Source organism: Zingiber officinale, chromosome 7A, assembly GCF_018446385.1.
Source record: "Zingiber officinale cultivar Zhangliang chromosome 7A, Zo_v1.1, whole genome shotgun sequence".
In the NCBI taxonomy this organism is placed as follows: Eukaryota; Viridiplantae; Streptophyta; class Magnoliopsida; order Zingiberales; family Zingiberaceae; genus Zingiber; species Zingiber officinale.
This window is the reverse complement of record NC_055998.1, coordinates 16064636-16082434: the sequence shown is the minus strand read 5'-3', so window position 1 is coordinate 16082434 and position 17799 is coordinate 16064636. Positions and strand designations below refer to the sequence as shown.

The following is a 17799-nucleotide window of genomic DNA, read 5'->3' as shown; positions in this document are numbered from 1 at the left end:
CTGCACCACTCGCCCTAGTCGTGCTGAAACTCAGAGGATTGAAAAAGCTTTCTTTATCAAAAATGTTTAATGGAGGATAATATCATCAAATTCCTTTAAACTATTCAAACCTTAAAAATTAGTTGTAAAAGAACATCATTAGCATGAGAACAAAGCTGGCGTTGAAATATTTTAACAGAGTTTGCGCAGATGGCATGAGTGTAGAATTTATGTACAAATAGGCCCTAAAAAACATATCTGATTTATAGTAGCAGGAATTGGAAGAAGGAATTGAACGATTAGAAGTTTTTTTAAAAAAAAAAATCCATTTGATGCTAGAAAACAGTACATATTTTGGGGGGGGGGGTTTAGCAAGGTCATGAATCAGGTATAACTTGCATCTTCCTCAACTTGGTTCTGTAGTGGCAGGTTAATGTGAAAAATAAGTAATTGTTATCTACTAGTATTCATCAGTAATCAACTGGTATCATGAAGAAAACAGCTGGATGGTAATGCTTTGGCTAATTCTGCATTCTTAGTCACAAGAATAGGTGTGTCCACTTCAGCCACGCTAATGCTCCTAAGCATTTGATCATATAAGAAGAATCTGTACAATTTTCTGTACACAAGTAAAATGTATGTGAGTGCATAATCTATATGGTTGTACTTCAGACAAATGAAGAACAAACAGCGGTGAGCGCATAGTCTAAATGGTTTACATTTTTTGAGAAATTAAGGGCATGCTATTAAATGGTTAAAACCGAAATTCAGGAATCTTAGATCTTGGCTTACATTAAAAAAAAATAGCACAAAACACTAAACATACTAGTGACAATTGATCATCAAATTGCAAAATATCCAAAAAAAAAATCCAAGACAAGGTGACGTAATTGTATTTGCATTTTGTAACACCAGAGGAAAAGGATAGAGTATTGCCAAAGTTGATATCAGAGGAAACAAAAACAAAAAGGATGAAATGAAAATATTGTAAATCGAAAAACATTTCACATGAAAACTTGTTAAATGTTGTTTGGTTTACAGTAAAGGAAATCGATCTTTAATTTTCTTTTCTTGTGATCAATGCAGGACTACATTTTAGATTGTGTATGGAAAATAGATATTGCATGTCAGAATAAGGTGAACTTTTCAGATCATATACCATATATCAAAAGAAACTAAACCTACCAATTAAATATGTAAGAAAACGACAAAAGAGGTTCTCAAGGTAAGCAGACTCTTGTTTATTCACCAATCAGACTCTTATTTATTCACCAACCACCAAACATGCATATAGGAGAATTTCGTTAAAATGAATAAAACCTGTCATACTTAACTCTTGTGCACAAACCTAAACGTAATTGGCACTAAAGGACTGCAAATAACCGTGACATAGATATTTATCAGGAAAAAGAATCCAAGTTCTCAAGGAAAGCACACTCTTGATTTGTCACTAACCATAGAACATGCCTACTGGAGAATTTATTGCAAACATAAAATGTGCAATTCTTAAGCACTAAACAAATACAAAAATTCTTGATGTAGAAATTTACTGAAAAAGATATGAGATATTAAATTAAAGTAGATTTAGATATTCTAACCTTTTTTGCCAGGCACATCAAATGCTTTCTAGTTGAAATTAGCAAAAAGCTATAGATTGCCTACAGTTTGAGTTTCACAGAGTAAGCCACAAAACTTCAAGATTTATATACATATAAGTAAATCCTAGTTACTTATTTTGTCTGCCTTTACCAGAAGAGCATGAAGAGCACAGGAGGATGCATCCATTGGTTATACTTTTTCACTACTCCGAACACCCTGAGCTTGTTTGCTTTATCAACTGTATACAATACAAGAAAATAATTCTTGATAATATAGATTAATAATCCAATAATGAAAGAAGGAATGGAAGCTAAATCTTGCACCTTGTAATAGTACTTCTTCCTTAGTTTGATAGCCAAGCGTATACATCGTTTTACATGGATTTTCAGCATGTTATCATTGAATATCTACAAATATAAGAAAACAGAGGTCAAGAAATCTCAATTGGGAGACTGTTTTTTTTTCAAATTTCATCAAAAGCTGGTTGGGATGGCTAGTACAATAACATGTATAACATTGTCACAAGTGCAATAATCAATGCAAAAGGTTAAACACAAATTATAAACTTTTTAGTGAAAAAGTAACACAAATTATTGCTAAATTTTAGTGAAAACTAACAAGGATAACAAGCCAAGAAAATGTATGACAAGACAGAAAAAATAGCAACCAGCTAATAAAATGTTTTCCGAATTAAAACTTATTGAACAAAAATGAGCAAAATCTAGAAACCTTTACAAATTATAACATGCCTTGATCACATCATCGATTGAGTGGGTTTCTCTCATAATCTTTTGCCGATTGATGATAAGAATTGCTGCAACACAAAAGACCTGTAATTCATCATCACTATTTCTTGTAAGTACAGACAAACTGCAAGGTTGCAGCTGATCAGTTTCAGCCCAGCAATTAGCAGTAGGAAGACCACAAAATGGACCAAGTGAAATAGGTTTTGCCCCATTGATGTTCCGTGAAAGAGATTCATCATTTTTAGATCTTGAATGTTTCTTCTTATGTTTTCTTTTACTATTTCCAGAGATATTTGATCTCACATCTCCACCAGCATTATTTCTAAGTTTCAAAACTAATGGTTCCAGGCAAGCTTTCTCTAATTTCTCACAAAGAGCTTCATCAAAATCAGCAGCCCACATCATCTGGGAAAAAGAACAAATAAGTTGTATGTTATGGAGATAAACACATTATAAATTACTTGCAGAGATTCATGTAATCAATTCTCAGTAGTTGAAAATTTAGACATGCAATAGTTGTTATTCTCAAGATGCAGATAGAAGTCTCTAAATTTACTTGTTTTTAAAACTTGAATAAGACCATTATTATATATATTATGAATAATCTAGAAGCCTTCGGACCAACAGCATTGCAACCAACAGCCTATTTTATTGACACATTGAGTGGCTCCAAGAATAGATCACAAGACCTATAGAATAAATAAAAGAGACTTAATAAACAAGGAATCAATACAACATAATTACTGATATCTATATATCATTTATTCTTATCAACAACTGATATCCAAGCAGCTTCAAGTGATCGATCGTTTATTCTGCATTTACAGGATATTAATACCAGCTTTACTGCCCCTTCCAAAAAAAGGTAAAATCTATCATCTGGATCAAATTGTAGACTCCAATTCCAATTCTCTCTGATATAAAAGTTATTCTATGTGGCATATGACTTGTTGGTTACCAAAGTATTCCAAAGTTTGGAAATAACATGTTTGCTTACCTTGGAAAGAATATAACATCTTTTTTTACAAGAATCATAAGAGAATAAGACTGTATTAATTTTACGGAAAGGAAATATTAACACTCTTCCTGATGATAAACCACATACACCATCTATATCCAGCTTGTTACATAAACTAGACAAGCTCTAATAAGCAAAACATAGGCTAGATGTGGCTATCATGAAATACTCACATGAAGCAGAAACATAATTTAAGTTAGAAAAGCATACAACCATCTCAGATTAGCAAAGCTTGGGGAAAAAAAGTTGATTGAGAATGCAAGCCACAATTCCTTGGGCCTCAAACAAACCAACACACCATAAGAGAGAGGCTTAAGAGAGAAAAGAGGAAATAAAAATCTAGGATGAATAAATCATCTCAAGAACAAATCTTTCATGTGGACTACTCTTTCTAGCAACACATAATAGACTGAGAAAAGGAAAACAATACCTTGGTCCTAGAGGAAAGATAAATAGCATAGCAAATTTAGAAAAATAAGAACAAGAGAATTTTTTTTTTTGTTTTGTTTTGATAATCCAAGTGTTTGGGCTTCGTCCGACCAACCCCGGAGGCAGATGGTCTTCTCCTGGTAGGCGGAGGCAGATGGTCTTCTCCCGGTTCGCCTACCAGGTAAATCAGAAGTATAACTTATGCACGCTCATAAACTGATCTCCAAAATATTCATCCCGTTTGGGATTCAAACACTAGTCCCCTTTATTGTTACTTTGAGTGCTTTACCACTACACCACACCCGCAAGAACAAAAGATTTTTGTTCTTGCCATTCCTAGAGATCGAAAGTACAACTCAATCATTTGCTAGAAGTGACAAAATGGGAAAAAAAAAACCTTTTTTCTTTGTGTTGATCTTCACTAGAGATCGAAAGCATAACTTGATAATTTGCTAAAGGTACAAAAATGATATCAGGATATTTCTTCTGTTTAGGTCTTCACTAATTTTAGGTGGCACAATGCAACATATAAATAAAATAATGTAGATTTTTGAAAAGGAGGAGATTTTCATTTACAGCTCTAAATAATTGAGTGAAGATTATGCAATAATTTGAAAAAGATCAACACTAGTACAAAGCAACTGTTGAAGCAGAAGACATGCAACCAAAAGAGGAAGACAAATGCTCGGAATGTGAATGTTGTAGATACTGCAGTTGTTGCTGCTCATCATGTGAAGACTTATAGGTAAAGGAAAAGATGAAGGCAGATGCCCACAGATTCCCCCTTGCTGACACAACTTGATCAAGACAAGTCCAAAGGAGGTATGGTGTGGCCGAAAGAGAAGGCAATGCCCAGATTCATTTTAATATTTTCAACCCTTTTTAAATAAAAAAAAACTTTAATAAAAGATGTTGTGGGCTCCCCATGGCTTGGTTTCAGTTTGAGATGGACTTAGTTGCAACAAAGTACTTCACTAATCACAAATGGGAGAGACAGGTGCTTTTAGACCATTTTTACTGCCAAATAACGTCATGAATCAAGAGGAAGTATATGGAATCTGGAGGCATCAACTGTGAGCAACATCCACGTTCTTTCCTCACAGAAGGTTGTTTCAGCACGCGCAAAAGCATAGCAGCAGCCATGAGGGAAGGTTTCCACTAGCACAAAGAAGTTAGTGGATGGTTCCACTTCTGCCTACCAGTGATAGAATGTTTGGTGTGGATGAACCATGTAGCAAGAAGGAACCATGGGCTAGTGCCCATTAAGGCTTGTTGCAATGTGCAGAATCAGGTATCTGCATGAGGTGCGATCATAGGGAGAGGCATGACAAGTTGTCGATCAAAGCTTCCACACAAGGGAGATGTCAGAGAAGAGATAATCACATTAAAATACCACCGGCTGCAGATAAGGCTCACACCTCAAACGACAGAAAAACAGAGGGAGGGAGGAAAGAAAGGATACTTTCATGATAATTTTAGTTAAAAACATTGTATTGCATCAATATACAAATATAAATAAATTATGATGCCATAATACTTAATAACTCTAATACCCTCACAGGACAGCCATAGCCCTTCTTCTGTTATGTCAGTCACAAAATAGACCATTCACTTCATTTCACTAATTCTTAAATATTTTTCCGTGTTTAATATATATTAAACAAAGATCTTGTTACTCATTTGAGTGGACTTAACAAAAACTAATAATAACAGTGAAACTAAAAAAAAGTATGCAAATGTAAAACCAGTGAATATGCATATCACAATAAATCCAACATGCTTTAGCCCTGGAACATTCAATAGTTGGGAGACAAACAATCTTAAACATAACTCTAGCCAAACATGATGCAGTAGGTTTAGGTTTTTAGACGAGACTGTAGTTTAAAATTTTGTTGTATCGGTCAGCACGTACCATTCAGCTCATGCATACCAGTATTGCAATTGTTGACCTCAACAGGATGGCATTAGTGTGCCAAATAGTGTACCAACACAGTACAAAGTGGTGCACTGATCAAGAGGAGAGAGGAGGCAAAGATGGAGAACAACAAGAACAAGAGCAGGAAGAAGAAACATAATAGAGAGAAGTGTTGTTCCTTGCAAGGTTTAAAATCTCGACCCATGCCAAGGTTTCGGTCTAGACCGGAACTATCATGCCGTGCCGATATGGTTTCGGTATTTTTTTTTATTTATATATAGTAATTATTAGATAGATATGTTTTATGTATAATTTAAAAATAAGTTGTATATTGATTTTATGTAAGTTATTTGAACAACTTAATATGGTTAGAAAAAATAATTTAATATAGTTTTATTTAAAGATGTATTAATAACTCGAATTAAAATTCATACATCAGAATTATATAAATTAGTTTTTTATTCATTTAATTAATTATTAGTTTAAATAATATATATTTAAAATAGTAAAAAAATATCAAAATATCAATTAAATAGTAAACAAATAAATAATAATAATAATAAATTATCAGAATATAAAAACGATTTATTATAATTTTTTGAATTTTTAAATAAAATTTAAACAGTAAAAAAAAATTTATAATATCAATTAATAATTTTGTTATTTTTTAAAAAATTTAAATATATTTTTTTATATATTTTATAGGGATAATTTAATTAAGTCTATTCCAAATATTCCACCACAGTTGAGAATCATTTAAATTAATTAAATTTTTTTTCTTTTAGTACCGTACAAATGAGGCAGAAGTATCCCGGAAGCATCCCGCAACGCATCTAGCGCTGTTAGAAGTGTCGGGGGGCGCTTCCGGCAGCAAGGGGCGTCCCGCGATAGTCGACCGCGCGCAAATGACGCACGTGAAATTTATTCGCATGCGGTGCCGATTTCGCTTCCGCACCGGAACAATAAATTCCGACAGCTTCGAGCAGCACGGCTCGGCACTTCAAACATGGATTCCTTCCGAACATTGTTTCATCCACTTGGATACATAGCACTATCCCATGGTGAAGAAACAGGCTCAATGCTACCACTACAAGCTCTCAGAGAAAGTAGTGTCATATCTCAACGAGGCGAGGATACAAGGAAAGACCTTCTCTTCATTGTTGTCGTCTCATTGGACTATACTCATTTCAGTAGGCCAATAGAATGATATGTTATGATCATGCTGACTGAAACAACATGACATTCAAAACCTTGTTCTCACACCTACTTGTGACAAAAGAAGATGTGAAGGACACTGACAAATGTGTTTTAAAATTGTAATTAGTAACAGGATTTAGAATTTTACATACAAAAAAATGAGATTAGGATTGACAATGTAAGACTAAGTTTCCAGTCATTTTACTTGGAAGAAGATGGATGTCAGAAATGTCAATAAAAATTTGGTATCCATTCCAAAAGAAAACAGATATTGGAAGATAGACAGTAAATAATCACTGTATCAATTGATAGATACAAGATTGATCAAAAGAAATTTGAAGATGAAATTTAAAATCATGTGGTATTTCAGCCTGAGGCAAAAGGAGGAAAATTTCATAGCCTCAAAAATCTACGTTGTTATCTTCTTAGGAGAGAATCAATTATCCGCAGGAGAAGAAATCCATGAAAGAAATCGTCAGTAACATGAGGTGCTTGCATGAAGTACAAATCAACATGAGGAGGGCTACAAATATTCACATGGAATTAAACAGAGATTCTACTGTGAATAATAACTCAGGGAAGATAGTTCTGAGATAAAGACTTTGAACATGCAGTTACAAGCATCTTCTCTCACTCCCAAAGTGCTCTAAAGATTAAAGGAACTTTGGAAAACAATTCTTTAATCAATCCTAAATTGGCCATCACAAATGAGAATGTTATTACATCACACTGTTGTGTAGGATCTCTCAAAACTGATTCTCATGTCCCAAAAGTTAATTATAATCCGCAAGAATAATAAGCAATCAAGTCACGACATGAATTTCATGTTTGAAGATGTATATCCTTTTCAAATGGCTAAATAACATTACAACAAGAATTAAATAATTGTTGTAGCTTTTAGTTTTTACCTCTTACGTCATTGTTGTCTTTCTTTCACTGAGGCATTAAAAAGTAGGCAAAGAATGGCAGTCAGCAATGCCAAAGTGCCCTAGATCTATACAATGACTCGAGTGCAGATAAATTGTTATTCTACTTTAAGAATATTGCATGATACAAACAAATGGATACAAAAGTAACACAAAGCACAGGATCATCAATTTTTTGGAAAATCCACAATCTTCAGGTTACAAACCTCCCACATTCGAAGTGCTTCGTCAAAGGATAATTCCCGACGGAAAAGAACCAGCAACATTCGGAAAGCAAAGTGAAGACTCTCAGCACCTATAAGTGAAAGATGTCCAAACATTTCAGCATCTACTAGTTCCAAAACCTTCCATAATGTCTGCAACTGGTTCATGACCCCAGTAGGCCCCTCCATCTGAAAATTTTCCCGCTGAACAAGATATTTAATGGAAGATATAATTACTTTCTAACCTTTTGAACACAAATAACTAAAATTTTGGGTGGATCATATAAATGCACAATACCATTCGTCGAAGAAGCATCTCAAAGCACCAAAAAGCATCTGCATTGTCCTCATAAAGCACAATAAAAGGAGAAAGCAAATCACTCATTCCTAATGTCAATTATATGACAATGTCAGCATGTATCCAGATCATAAATATTTGAATTTTGTACTCAAACATACAATACAAATTAGAAAATCAAGGGGCAACCTTGGCAATATCCAGTGGCTGGGTCAACCCATGCATAAACAGCAAGAATATCTGACATTCTAGCAATATTCTTTGTGTCTCCATAGAATTCCAGATGATTATCAGTTCTCACAACATCAACAACTAAAAAAACAATGATTTTAGTTAAAGAATAAGACGAGAAAATTAATATATATGTTCATATCATGGAATATTCAAGAATTTCTTGCAAATACATCATAGAAAAATAAATAAATTACCAATTCGATGAAGCGTCCATAGCCACTCAGAAACTCTATCTTCATTAGTGACCAAACCATTTGGAGGTGTCTTGTCTGTCATAGGTGCTTCTGGAATGTCTAATATCTGCAAGCTATTAACAACATCCTTTTCATATGCCATTTCTTTTACTCCTTCATATTTTGGAATATTTGAGTGAAAGTTATCACTTTGTCTGTTGCTCGTAGATGGTACATCTGATTCCATAATTAGATCCACATTGTTGTTTATCTGGAAACTATACACGTGTTGATCTTTCAACCTTGTTGTTCTTTCAGAAATAGAAGTTCTATCCCCATTTGCCTCATGCATTGAACCTTCATTCTCATCAGCATAATCTTTAAGGAATAAATTAGTTACTGGAAGAGGAGGAAAGTCATAAAAGCTCTCACTGTCATACTGGAGTTCATTAATTTCACACTCTGAGGTTCTTGAGCAATAATTATAGGCAGCACTGTCAGTACTCATTCTGGCACTGACCAACTCTGTTGATGTACCAGAGTTCTTCTCGCTTGTAGTTTCTAGTTTCTTATCACTATTTTCTTTTGATAGAGTCCTTACATCCATGACTTTAGATCCAACAACATAAGCAAGGTTGCCTGTTCCAATGCTAGAGTGCATAATTTGACATTGCTTAACTAAATCCTCATACCGCTCCCTGCAATGCATTAACCATATTACACCGTGCTCTAGTTTTCAAGCAGTGGATGTGCTAAGCATGCATGTTGCATAAATGGAAACAAATTTATTTAACATTTATTCAATTTATTTTTGTCCTATGATCTCAGCAAGGTATAACTTTTTATTAATTATCTATTTTGTCAGCCATTCAGTTGAATACATATTATTGTACATCTAATCTGTTACAGAATAGTTTGGTTAGCTTTCTGGGATATAATTGATTTGCTTTTAATTGTCACCAAATTATAATGTGTAGAAAATGAATAATTTGTTCTTTAGCCCATGGATCTAGGCTGGTTTGGCCAATGAACTAAACCAGATCAATTTCCTGGTTAACCTGCAGTTAAACTAATTGACCCATGGGTCCGACCACTGAACTAGCGTCCAAAGTTCATGTGGTTCAAATTGCAGTCCAGTTTCTATCACTAACATGATTTCCTAAGAAATCGATTTGGTCGACTCATCAGAGTAAATAAAGTTCACCATTTACTGTGGAAATTCCTCAAAAACAGTGGAATTTGTCATCTAATAGCTATGAGTCATGCAGATACAATCCTTTATACATGTTCAGACAATGTGCACATTTAGGTAAGGTGAGATAATGAGAGATGCAATATCCAACTACTATTCATTGTCTGTGCATTAGTTAAGTAATTAATAGCTAACTTCTTGGATCACGTAAATAGAATATCAATATTGAGGATAATAAGTCAGATCTCCTACTCAATTATCAGAACTAAACAGAAATACATGGTTTGTCATCAAAATTGATGGATTAAGGTAGTCAAGCTCTGCAAACATGAAGTTCATTTAGCTAAAAGAGGAGACCAAATAGAGCATCTGACTATATTGGCAGACAGAAAAACAAGTAGACTTGATACACTTACAGACTGTCAAAACAAGTTTGTAGTAATAGCGCTTACTCCTGTCACTAATAAAATTTCGAGGCTACAGGTTTAACTTTCAAAATTTAGAGCTTGAAAGTTAAAACTTCAAACATGCAAAGCAGTCCAACAATAACACATCCGTAAAATCTAGCCAAACGATGATACCTCCGCGCTGTCCTTAGTTGCTTCCTATTTTCGGCAGTGCTGTTCAAAGTATAACAACCAAGGAGAAATTCCCAGACATCTGCCCTTATAGATGGATCTACACCCTGCTCTTTCAAAAAAACAAAAAAAAAAAGAAGTAAAATATGAGGAGTCATAAACTGTACCAGGAAGGACTAGTACATTGTAATAGAATAGGTAGTCCATTTGCATCAAGCATAGGCATGTAGAGAGGTAACAAAGCAAACAATTAATTACACATTCAGAGCTACAACCAGTGTTTCCTCTTTTCATGCATAATATTAAACTAAAATTAGTTTCCTTTTATATGTCATGCATGAAATTAACATGACAATCCTAATTTATCAACTGGCTAGAATTTCCTTTTACGATTTATTTCTACAGAAACACAGCTGCCAAACCAAAAATTTTGAAAAATTTAGAACCATAAGCTCCAAGAATGGAAGAATTACACATGACTTTACTGGTAACCACAAATCAAAATATGTACAAACATGTGCTTAAGAACTTACCCCTAGGATAATCAATTTAAGTGCTTTGCGGAAACCAATAACCTTCCCATCGTTGTCAAAAATTGCTTGCCACTTTTCTGGCTTGAGCATTTTGTTTCTCTGCATTATAAAAGTTGCAGAAAAAATTACCTTAGTGGTATCCTATAAAACATTATTCATTAGAAAATAATTCAAAGCGCAGGACATGATAGAATTCTCAAGTTTTGAACAGTGGGATCACTTATCGTTACCATGGTACACTACAAAGTAGGGTTCACACCCTTGTATTTCTTGAATCAAACTATTAGACTCTTTACTTTGATCTTTAGAAAGGACACATAATAGTTTAAGTATTTCCTTCTGAAAAAGAATGAGCCTTCGAGGCCTTGGCCCCTTAACAGCCACCCAAGGTGATCTCCTCACATGACCCTTAAACATCATAAATGATAAGCGATAGTAACAAGAGTGAGTAAATTTTCGTTGCAATCACGCAAGTCATGAAATACATTAAATCACTCTGTCTTACTGCATATATCAGTCATACAACTCACAACAAGTGAAGCTAGAGATAGGAACAAATTGCTTAGAAGCTGTTTTCATGAATACAAATTGCTTAGAAGTTAACCAAGACCAACCTTAGCGGGCGAGTGATACAGGCACGGTTCTCCAATCTCTCTCACGATAGAACTGACCCGGTGGAGGCTCACCATACCAGACGTGCCGCACATCCATCTTGTATCCTCTCCGTCAACAGACATTATCAACTCTTTGTATCGGTCACTGTCGTCTCCTCCTCACTTCCTGTCCACACCCAACAACCATTGAATCCCGAATCGAACTACTGCAATATCGAGTCTAAGGAATCATCGTTCAGTTGGCATCCAGATCGAATCACAAGAAATCAAAGATCGACAATCGAAATAGACCGATACGATGAGCACGGCGGAACTTAATTTCCTACAGAGCCCCGATTCAGATCGGCGAAAACTCAAGAACTCCAGGGACAGCGCGATGAATCGATGGCGATAACCGACAAAAAAAGATACCGCGACCGCGGCGGAAGCGTCGAAGTGCCGCGAGCATTGAGCGGAGGAAGGCGTACCTGGAGACGGAGGAGATCGGAAGAGTCGCGCACGCGGAGAAGCGATCGGCGTGTTCCATCGCCGTGGGGCTATGCGGTTTCCCTGCTTCTACCCCCCTCCTTCCTCCGCTCTGCGTTGGTGTTTTTTAATTGGGAGAGACAGAGGGATTGGGAATCGATATTTTAATCGGCATCAACAGTTTGCCAGCAGAGTTAATTATCGGTCATTTTGTGTTACGATGCAGCCCGAATACTATTCGAATCAGATCAAGTCTACGTCATCCCGTTCGGGTTCAATATCTACAGCTTAAACACCATAATCAAACATTAAAATTACAGGTCAAGTCGCGATCCATTTATAATTGGCAAATAAATGGATCGGGTTGGATGAAACTAAGGGAGTCAACTGGTTTTCCTAGTTTCTGCTAGCTCAAAAAAGGCAATTGGAAGATTGCTTTATTTAATTTTTAGGCCATCGAATTTGTTTAAACTTCAAGAATGTCCGATTGGCCCAGTCACGTTTTCTAACGGACTGGACTTGTAAAAATATGAAGATACGACAAAATAGTTTTGTCAGGCCCAATATGCTTCAGGGGCCCAATCGGAAATGTTTAAAGCGATTAATAAAAATCGGATTTCATTCATTAGCTCAAAAGAATTTGAACTTGTTTCAATCTCGTGTCGTGGCTCTGGAAGAACCTCCCTCTGCCTTCAAATTTTGGCCTGAGCCTGAGCCCGACTGCCTGAGCAGGCAGCACTGGGCACTGCCACTACCCGTACCAAGCGAGCGTGCAATCGACAGAGACACGAGGGCGCCCGTGCGGAAGACAAGGCCGTTGGCACGGGTGACTCCAGACGAAATTTGAATGATGGCATGCGTTTGTCATGATGCCAATTAATGGCAGGAGGAGAAGGGAGAAGACGCTGAGGCAGTAGTACGATTGGCGAAGCAGAAACACCTGTCTTTTCGAGTCTATTTGACGTGATAAACTGATCGGCTAATTAATAGGGTCATTCAGCTCATTCGAACTGGCTGGTTATGCCTTCTCGTTAAGAAGTTAATTGGTCTAAAAGGAAGCAGAAAAGGAATTGATTTGTGAGACTAAAACACAGTAGCTAAACAAAATGAATCAATTAATATTGAATTTGAAACCAAAAAAACAAATGTTTACATCTAACACGAATGTGTTCAGCACTCAGCAGCCTTTAATTTGATGGATCCTGCTTTGGGGAATATTAAAGAGGATTGGGGGAGATCATAATTGTGATATATAAAGCACCCCATGTTCGGCAATCAAGTTCTCTTTCTCCCTTCCTTCACTTTTCTCAGACAGTCAGACTAGACTGGAGATTAAAGCGAAAGGGAATGAATCCTGAAAAAGCCACTCCAGTCTTCAATATCAATATTCCTAGTTCACAGTTTAGTTGGACGTTGTGATCTAAGATGAATAAAATAAAAAAACTCTCAATTATTTTGATTTATTTAGCTCATCTCAATTTGAGGATTCATTTAAACCGATTAAATTGAATGGTCAATCGCCAACTAATGTATTATGATCGATAGGTTGCCAAATCAAATTTATGAGTTGTGACGGTTCAAAGAAATATATAGTCAAATTGTGCAGTTGATTATCCAAGTAGCAGCCGGCTGATAATACAGCATCAATCAACTACGACCGAATTTCCAATAATTTTAAGGAGAAGCCAAATCTTGATTAAATGGAAATCATCGATTGAACCGTTTAACTTTTAAAATTATTAATTTGAAAATTCATTTTTTTTAAAAAAAATATTAATTATTCAATTTTATTTAATTTGGTTTCAATTTTAAAATTTAAAATTCATTTAAACCAATTAAAGGATTGATACATTATGATTGACAACTTAAAGAAATATATACATAGTCAGGATATAATCGATTGTCCACATAATAATCGACTGATAATGTAACATCAATCTATTACTCAATAAGCAATTGAATTAATTGATTTTATAAATGAGTTCAATTTATCCTTAATCGGTTTGGTTTATTAAAAAAATTAAATTTGATTAATTTTGTTTCAGTTAGTTCAATTCCGTGGTTCAATTTTAACATAATGTTGAACCTTCATTATGGACGGCTTTAAATTGCACCTCGCTACTCTACCATGATCCCTAACACGAGTTGTTTCTATTATTACTTTATTTGACTCAGCCTAGTTGAGCATGTCTCGATTTAGGAATGAGCCTCTAAGTTATAATTTTAGGTGGCATTTGGTTTGAGAGATTGAGAATGAGGGAATAGATTCATTCTCAAATCTTATGTTAGGTTGATGAAAATGGATTTAAGATTTTGGAGTGAACCCTAAAAATTTAGGTATTGATGAAATTCACCTCTTCCCTTGGGTTTTGATAGGAATAAGAATAAAATTAAGTTTTGGACAAAAATAATCTTAATATATTTATTCAATTTTTCTTTCATTTCACTTTTTCTCTCCATGTGCTCTCTCATCATAATTTCTCTCTCCTCATTCTCTTATCATACTTTCTCTCTCCTCATTTTCTCTTATCACATTAGGTGTTGCCACCAATGAGGTTTGGGGTTCGAATCTCGGCAAAAGCCGAGGTAAATATCTTCCTTATGTGCTAGTCATTATTCCAAAGGCTAGTAGCCGTCCGTGATTTACCTTCTCCGTGTTGGCCTTGGGATGGGTTGGTGGAGACGCTGGGGGCGAGCGTATTTGCCTTTTGCCACCAACATATTCTCTATCATTTTCTCCCTGTATTCTCTCTCATCACACACTTTCTCATCATTTTCTCTCTCTTTATTCTCTTTCATCATACTTTCTCTTCCATTATACACTCTCCTTATTTTTTTCATCACACTTTCTTTCTATAATACTTTCTCTCTCCTTATTTTCTCTCATCACACTTTCCCTCTCTTCATTCTCTCTCATCACACTCTCTCTACTTATTTTCTCTCATCACACTTTCCCTCTCTTCATTTTACTCATCATACTTTCTCTTTCAGTATACTTTCTCTCTTATCATTCTCTCTCATCATACTTTCTCTCTCCTCAATCTCTCTTCATTTTCTCTCATTACACTTTTCCTCTTTTCATTTTTTCCCATAACACTTTCTCTCTTAGCACACTTTCTCTTTCATCGTACTTTTTCTCTCCTCAATCTCTCCTATCACACTCTCTCTCCTCATTTTCTCTCACACCATTTTCCCTCTCTTCATTTTTCTCATCATACTTTCTTTTTCATCACACTTTCTCTTTCATCATTCTCTCTCATCATATTTTTCTCACATTCAACTTTTTCTCATATCTAATTTTTTCTCTTATTTTCCTCTAAGAGTAAAACAGTAAATTTAGGTTTATTTCGATTGAAAATATTCAACTAACCAAACATTATTTTTAAGAATGATACCTAAGCTCATACTCATTCTCATTCCATAATATTATGATACTCATTCTTATTCCGATTCCTAGGAGTGAACCAATGTCACCTTGGTTCTTGGCCCAAATCTGACGGGTGCTCTAAGATAGGCACGACTCAAGCTGACTTGTTTTATATCTAAAAATGATAATTCCAATTAGCCTAGCTCATTGATCACTATCCCTAGGGTAACCAGTCCGGCCCCACGAAAGTTTTCTACCGACCATCAAGGTAAATTAAGAAGCGTAAGCGGCGACCAACGCAGAAGCCTAGCATCCTTTGGTTGTGTCTCCCATTTGGAGAAAAAATTCTACAAATACATCATAATTAGGGATTAAACCATAGATACTTGAATGATAACCTAGATATTTTACCATAACACCATAGTCCCGGGGACTACTTATTTATACCTAACCTGTTGAGATTGAAGTTATTGAATGAGCGATCACTCCCTCATCTAACCTTGTATGTCAATCCAGGACAGAGCCATGTGTTAGCCATAGGCTGTAGCTCACAGGCCCAAGTGAAGGAATTACGGTTTGGATTTGCTACGGGAAAAAAATTAGAAGAACATGTGTGAGAGAGGAGAAGATAGATGGCAACGGCTAATATTGTTGGAAAAAAAAGAAAAATTTAGTCATGTAGACTATAAAAACTTAATCAGCTCGGTTTTTTTTTATCAGCCCGTGATCAATCCGGACAGATTATAATTTCTAGCTCGTGTATGCCAAATGTGTCCCGACAGCATTGTAGCTGTCGACATGATAATCACGATGAGCTACAAAATATAACAAACAACAGCTCCTTACATTTGATATGGTTGGAACTATAATTCAGTCCTTTCAATAAAAGAGTAGCCGAGAAGACCGCCTTTGTGAGGGGCCAATTCCCTGCTATGGCTATTCACTAAACCTTCACAGGTGTTTGTGGTTACACCGACAACTTTGACCGCTGGGGTCATCAGACTTGACCCGAATTGCATTAATCTATTCCCTCACACAATCTCAAGGCCATTAGGCCAGTGAAGGGCACCCTTCCACTTCATTCTAAAGGGAGGCGAAGGGCACCCACTTTTCCCACTGCCAGTTCAAATTGGTATCCCGTCTACAGCAAGGCTTATCTCTTCCTCATTCTCAGATGGAATCCTGCCAAAGCAAAAGTGCCCTCCAATAAAGAAAAGGAAGAAGGAAATTACCACATTGTCACTGGAGAATCTGTTAACAAGTGCAGCAACAAAGCTGATGCCATATTGCCATTCGGTTAACAGAAACTCTCCCATGTTTCTCCACTCCCTGTTCATGCAGGAGCAGAAGCACCCACAAAAAAGGCAAGTACTTGTTTTCTTCTTCTTCTTCTTGCTTTTGCAATTCCACTTGACTTCTTAAATCGGTGTGTCTTCACGAGTGAATGCATAATTGAGCATTGCAGGAAGAGGTGGTATGGAAGAGTGATGGAGTTCGTAATTCTGTGGAAGCCTGCATTGAAGCCTTTGCCGCAGAAGCCTGAAGGAGTCAATGCAAAGTACTCCGCCAGGGAGAGGCTGAGCAAATGCACCTCCCTCAAGGTGGCTTCTTCCTTCACTAGAGTGTGTCTCTGTGCTCCAATCTCTTCGTACAACGAGGTGTTTCGAGCCGAAGTCCCCCCGAGAAGGAGCTACAGCTACCCCCGGTCGAAATCGTCCGCGCATGTGCCGTCGGAGAGGATCTTGAGCACAAGGGCGTCGGTCGAAGGACGGAGAGTGTTCAGGGGGAAGTCATTGACAGATGATATTTTGATGAGGAGGTTTGTTGTGGAAGAGGAGGCCATGATGCAGATGCGGAGGAGGAACCAAATGGAGTTCATCAGGAAGAGGAATGCCATGAGAAGGAAGAAGATTGGGCCGAGTCCTCTGAGTAAGATGGTAATGGCCGCACCAGAAGAGGAAGAACAGCAGTAGTTGAATTGAAGTAGGCGTAACAAGTGTTGATCTCTTGTGGCTGCTTTTCTACAAGTTTTTTTTTTGAGACTATGCCTCGTTGTGGTTCTTCATATGCTCAAGGTATTTGGATATAATAAAGTAAATGATTGAACCAAGTGAACAAGATAGAGATTTGGTAGAAGGTATGATTGTCAACTGGATCCTTTCTTGACAGTTTTTTAGAGCATTTCATCTCACTCTCAAAAATTGAAGGGGTCATAAAATGTGGAATAGAAAATGAAAGTTTTCCCATTTTCCTTTTTACTTCTCATCGCTGAAGAATCATTTGGTGATTGTTCATTCTTTAAATATTTGTCTACTTTTTTGCATTACAAATTT

The 17799-nt window shown here is 36.2% G+C and overlaps 2 protein-coding genes across 2 annotated transcripts; one reads left to right on the top strand and one right to left on the bottom strand.

Moving 5' to 3' along the window:
* Positions 1–195: 195 nt before the first annotated feature.
* On the bottom strand, positions 196–12263 carry LOC122001047 (rab GTPase-activating protein 22-like). The gene is made up of 13 exons (XM_042555605.1): positions 12102–12263; positions 11635–11800; positions 11021–11119; positions 10491–10594; positions 8739–9415; positions 8500–8622; positions 8311–8399; positions 8016–8216; positions 2328–2729; positions 1902–1985; positions 1729–1816; positions 1578–1637; positions 196–598 (listed from the first exon to the last, which is right to left on the bottom strand). Exons 2-11 carry the CDS (start codon positions 11755–11757, stop codon positions 1781–1783), a joined length of 1938 nt encoding a protein of 645 aa, XP_042411539.1. The 5' UTR covers positions 11758–11800; positions 12102–12263; the 3' UTR covers positions 196–598; positions 1578–1637; positions 1729–1780.
* A 4267-nt stretch (positions 12264–16530) lies between these two features.
* On the top strand, positions 16531–17576 carry LOC121999941. Its single transcript, XM_042554551.1, has 2 exons — positions 16531–16830; positions 16932–17576. Exons 1-2 carry the CDS (start codon positions 16745–16747, stop codon positions 17437–17439), a joined length of 594 nt encoding a protein of 197 aa, XP_042410485.1. The 5' UTR covers positions 16531–16744; the 3' UTR covers positions 17440–17576.
* The last annotated feature ends 223 nt before the right edge of the window (positions 17577–17799 follow it).